This window comes from Mus caroli, chromosome 1 (assembly GCF_900094665.2).
Source record: "Mus caroli chromosome 1, CAROLI_EIJ_v1.1, whole genome shotgun sequence".
In the NCBI taxonomy this organism is placed as follows: domain Eukaryota; kingdom Metazoa; phylum Chordata; class Mammalia; order Rodentia; family Muridae; genus Mus; species Mus caroli.
Genome location: NC_034570.1, coordinates 32,724,332 through 32,730,102, shown reverse-complemented (window position 1 = coordinate 32,730,102; position 5,771 = coordinate 32,724,332). Strand labels below are relative to the sequence as shown.

Here is a 5,771-nt window from a genome sequence, read left to right as displayed (position 1 = left end):
AAAAAAAAAAAAAAAAAAAAAAAAAGTATATTTGTGTGTGTGTGTCCCCTTGAAATGGTGCTGGCTTGGAAGCTGTGGCTAGGGATGAGTGAGGTCAGAGGACACAGGGCTACCAGCCTTGCTGAGGCCCTCAGTTGTCAGCAGTGTCTGTGGTCAGCTCAACTTCACAGCAGACAATGCAGCAGCTGGGAAGGTGCTTCTGATCAAAAGTTGGAAGCATTTGCCTTATTCAGATTTGGCTCTTGTTTGAGGTCCTTGCTTGCTCTGCTAGATGTCATTTAGCAGTAGATGGTTTTGTCTTGGTCTCTTGCAGCCAGGAGAAAATAATGTGTCAAGGCAGGATAGCTTTATCACTCTGTTACTGTCTCCTAGCTTTGTTTTATGGCAACATGGCCAAGAAGAATGTGAACTAGTGCTGTTCTATTTAAATCGTCCTAGTTAAGGGGTTATTACAAACTAACATTCTGCTACCTTGTACGTTAAACTGTTAATGTTTCAATACTGATTTTTACAGATCCTTCTGCTGAGGAATTGAGAAATCTAATGATGTTGCATGGAGGTCAATACCATGTGTATTATTCTAGATCCAAAACAACACACATTATTGCTACAAATCTTCCTAATGCCAAAATTAAAGAATTAAAGGGGGAAAAAGTAATACGACCAGAATGGATTGTGGAAAGGTAAGTTTAACCAGTAAGTTCTTTAAAACCTCCAGTGTGTTTTTATTTCTGTTACAAAACTGGCCTTACTTTCAATAGCATGTGTCTGCTGACTGAGTCTCAACACATGGTATGCTTTGGAAGCCATTTCAAATGCAGAAATGTGGCTAATAGTGTTGCCACTTCAGCTGCCAGAAAGCAGAGGAGATAATAAAGACAAGCAGCAAGAAGTAGTCGGTAGGACTTGACAAGTATTCGTGTGCTCAGTACTTGGTAGGGGAGTTTGTTCTTGGGAAACCCCAGTTACTAAAGCCTTGTCCTGCCTCATGGAGTGTTCCTTCTGTTGGGAGACATAGAACAGTAAGCTTTATACAGAGTGAATTGCATCTTTTTTTATAATGTGTGTATGCTGGTCAGTTTTTAAGTTTTCACAAGTTAGTTATTTGGGAAGAGGGAACCTCAATTGAGAAATTCCTTTCATCCGATTGGCAATCGGCAAATCTGGAACATCTTCTTGATTTGTGATTTTTAGAATGTCTCAGCCTAGTGTGAGCTGTGCTACCTCTTGAAAGCAAGCAGTTGAGTAGAGCCATCTGCCTCAAGTTCTGCCTCTATGTTTTTGTCTTGAGTTCCTGTCCTGGCATAACTTCCTGCTGGCCTATAAGCTGTGTGAAGGAGTAACCCCTTACTCTCCACGTTGCTTTTGGTGATGGCGTTTATCAAAGAAATAGAAAGTAAAGGAAGCAATATATGGCTCTTTTAAAACCCCCTTGGTATGATAATATAGCAAGCTAATATGGACCTGAATTACTGAGAGTAGGGTCAAAGGAGAACAGTTTGCAATACTGTTACTTTATTTTGTCTTAATAATACTAAAAGCAAAAACTAGAATCTAAGGCCTTGTACAGGTTGCACATAAAACCACATCCCTCAAAACATGTATTTGTTTTTGTGTCTTTGAAGGCAGAGTCTTAGTAGCACAGGTTAGCGTTGTTCTCATTTCCATCCTCCTACATCAATTATCTGGTAATTATCACATTTGGATCCTATTAGTTTTTGTTGATTGTACTTTGTTTCTTTTTTTTTTTTTTTTTTTTTTTTTTTTTTTTTTTTTTTTTTTTTTTTTTTTTGGTTTTTGTTTTTCGACAGGGTTTCTCTGTGTAGCCTTGGCTATCCTGGAACTCACTCTGTAGACCAGGCTGGCCTCGAACTCAGAAATCTGCCTCCCAAGTTCTGGGATTAAAGGTGTGCACCACCACGCCTGGCTTGATCGTACTTTCTTATCTCTTATTAGTTTAGAAATGACAAAATGTAACTAGTGAGCAAATTCACTTACCATTTTCTAATTTAAAATAGGTCTTCTGGAACTTTGGTGACAAACTGAAACTTAAAATACAAATTTTTTGAAATTTTATACATATTCATATATATATACATATATATATATACAATATATATAATTTAAAAATACATGTAAGTATAGGTGAATTAATACTAAAATCATAATTTTATTCATGGATCAATTATAATAAGTAGTATGAGGAATTTAACATTGCTCAGCAGGTAGGTAATGTGCTTGCAGAATATGAAGATCTTTATTTATATATCTCAAAACCATAAAATGCCAGATCTGCAGCACACATCTGTAATTAATGTTCCTATAGGTGGCAGGTGGCAGAGGATGGAGACTCCCTAAGGCTAGCCAGTTTTATGTACACAGCAGTGTATAAGGAGACCTTGGTTCAGAGAAGATTGAAAGTGTGGGCTGGATACCTGAGGCTGCCCCCTGCTCACACAACATGAATGCTTGCATACACACATACTATTTCAGTGTAAGAACACAGTCAAATTGTATAATGGGATGCTAATAAGACAAACTTAGAAAGTACCTTTCTAAGTCAGGTATGTGTGTGTGTGCGCGCGTGCACGCGCGCGCGTGTGCATGTGCCATAGCACATATAAAAAGGTCAAAGAATAACTTGCAGCAGTCAGTTATTGCTTTCTACTTGTGTGTGCATGCATCCACACAAATCAAATGTACATGCATGTGCCCTGGAGGCCAGAAGAGGGCATTAGATCCTCTGTAACACTAGTACATGTTTTTAACTGAGAAGTCATCTCTCCATCCCCCAAATCCTTTTTTTCTATAATCATAGCCTTAACTAATTCTAACAGAAATCATGAACATACTCCACGGAGTTGATGCATCATTATATAGTGAATGAAGTCACATAAATTGTTAAACACAAGAAGCAGCTTGAGAGTAGAAAAGATGGTCCTTGGACTCTGGGGATAACTTTGGGTTCATGTCCAAATTTAATAATTTTCTGTCCATATAATTAGGATTTAGAAACTTTATATATTTACCTGAAATGTTACTTCCTCTCTTGTGAAAGAATGTGGGTTCCAAAGAGTTGGCTTAGTAGAGAAAGGTGCTCATTGACGACTCTGAGAACCCAAGATCGGTCAGTGTGGATCCTCACAATAGAGGTCGGAATCTGACTGCTGCCAGCTGTTCTCACGTGCGCGCACACACACAGTCTCTTTCCTACTCTCTAACAGAATTAGTAAATATAGAAAGACAGATGTGAATGTATCTGTTGTGGTTTTATGAAAGCTAGAAGTCATTTGTACAGACTAAGCATAGTGGGTGTGTTATAGAGGCGTACTGTACAAGAAGTACTGTCATTAATTTACTCTGTAAACCTCAATAAATTCTAAAAGTTCAATAATGTTTTATTACTTCTAGAAAGTCAGACATATCTGTCAGACTATAAAAGATCTGTAAACTTTGAAGGATTAAATGTGAAGGCCTGTCCCTACACCATCCCTCTAAAGCTTTCTCTCATGCTGTGTTCTGTTATGGATGAATATGTGGCTTTTAGCCCTGTGTCTCCTTATAAGACTCACGTGAAGCTCTCAGGTTACGAAGTTAGAGTGTCATCACGGACAGTTCTGTCAGTGACCATGGCCAGAGTGTGGATCTGAGTTTATGACACTTTGGTTTGGAAAGTCTGAGGGAGAGTTGACAGTAGGCAGCCGGGGAGAGGGCTTACCTGCTCACAGCTAGATTCCATGATTATAGTTACTGCCACTAAACCTAAGTGAATATTATAGGCATAAAGCCTTGGCACCCAAGAGTCATGGAGTCCTTTAAAGAGCAGTCTGTGTACATTAAGTATGCAGTTACTTCACTGAAATGTTTGTCTTGATACCGAATGCTTGGGGTTAAATATGTTTCAGCCCGCTAGAGATCATACCAAAAATCTCTTGTCTCTTACAACTCTGATACACACAAAAGTAATTTAATTATTTTAATATACGTTCTTTATTTTGTCCTATATTCTTCAGTTTTAGTTTTTTCTTGTAATGCATTTAATAGTATATTAAGACCATTAAAACAGATGAGAAGAAATACACTAGGAAACAGATGGCCTGTTAACCTAAGATTTCCTTGAAGCTCACTCTCACCTAGTCTGAAACTGATCTGGTATTGCCTTTCTGTTTCAGCATCAAAGCTGGGAGACTCTTGTCCTCTGCTCCCTATCAGCTCTACACCAAGCCGTCGGCTGCACAGAAGAGTCTCAACTTCAATCCTGTGTGCAAACCTGAGGATCCTGGGCCAGGTCCAAGCAATATAGCCAAACAGCTCAACAACAGGGTGTAAGTTTGTGTACATTGGAAAGCCAACAAAAATGGTTTTAGTAGTGAGTATGGTCCCTGTCCTACTGAAGATAGAAGCAAATATTTTAAAAACTGGCCATTCAACTTTCATAAACATTTTAAATTATGTATAGGACTATGCCCCTATAAATGAACCCGTTTGTAGTAAAGACAGAGAAGCACAGTATAAATAAGTTTTTCTAGTTATGCTGAATTCTTTCTTGTGGATTTTCATGAAAAGTATTTTCTGGTAAGCAGCTTTCTAAAGTATGTTACTTAAAAACCCAACGGTACTTTCCTTATGCTCCATGGAGGCACACGCCTTTAATCCCAGCACTTGGGAGGCAGAGGCAGGCGGATTGCTGAGTTCGAAGCCAGCCTGGTCTACAAAGTGAGTTCCAGGACAGCCAGGAGGGCTACATAGTGAAGCCCTGTCTCGAAAAAAACAAAAAAAATCAAAAAGAAAAGAAAAAGAAGTCGCTTATGTTTGCAGGTTGCTTTTGAAAATTTAAATATTTGTAATTTTATGTCTGTATATTAGTTGTTGATTCTCAGTTGTAGTTGTAGAGTTACTCTAGACGTTACTATGTATTTTTAAAAAGTATGTTGATTTAAGTTTTAACTGCAATAATTCTGAGTGCTTTGGCTTCTCTTTCAGAGTGGCCTGTTGCCTTAACTTGTGCATCAAGTGGTCACCGTCACTGTCCTTATCCTTTTTACTAAGCTGCTTGCTGTGCGAGTTGGGTTTTCCCCAAGAGATGAGGAATCTCACCTGGAGGACTCACTGCCTCTGTAGTTTTTTCTTCTTGTCACCAGTTATTTGCCTTACTCAGAAGTCCACTCCAAATTCTTTCATATACTTCAAACTACTAGTCTTCAACATACTATCACAAATAATCACTAATAACAGGAAAAGCACAAAATATGCCTTTTCCCCTTAGACTGATGCAAGTAGAAAATAGATTTTTCACAATATTATTTCTGTTGCTAGTTTTAGGAAGAATTTACCTTTGAGATCAGACTTCTTAATACAAATAAAAATATTGTTACTTGCTTAAATGTGTGTTTTACTATATATTTTACATAGCTGTTTTCAAAATATGCATTTGTCTATCTGAGGTACCAGCAAAGCAACAGCATGTATTATTAACTATATGTATTCTTGCCAGCAATACATGCATTTTTGTTGGTTGTGCTACTATTGATCATGTAAAGAGCCACAATATAGTGACACCAGAAAGCTAATTGTCAGAGTTTTGTTTTGGTTTTGAGACAGGATTTATCTGTGTGTGTGTGTTTGTGTGTGTGTGTGTCTGTCCTATAACTCACTTTGTAGACTAGGCTGTCTTGAACTCACAGAGATCTGCCTGACTCTGTTTCTGAGTGCTGGGGTTTAAGTCCTGTGCCTGCCTGAATTTTATTTTTATATATATATATATATATATA

The 5,771-nt window shown here is 37.9% G+C and overlaps 1 protein-coding gene across 6 annotated transcripts in view; it reads left to right on the top strand.

Annotated features, from left to right (window-relative positions):
• The window catches only part of Rev1 (REV1 DNA directed polymerase), a 73,640-nt gene that overhangs the window by 29,920 nt on the left and 37,949 nt on the right, over nt 1-5,771 (top strand). For all 6 annotated transcript variants that reach the window (XM_029481076.1, XM_029481073.1, XM_021170766.1 and 3 more), the window contains 2 exons: nt 515-683; nt 4,173-4,325. Coding sequence is in view for 3 of the 6 variants with exons in the window: in XM_021170766.1 (XP_021026425.1) it covers nt 515-683; nt 4,173-4,325 (322 nt within the window). In the remaining 3 variants the exon portion in view is untranslated. The remainder of the gene's footprint in view (nt 1-514; nt 684-4,172; nt 4,326-5,771) is intronic.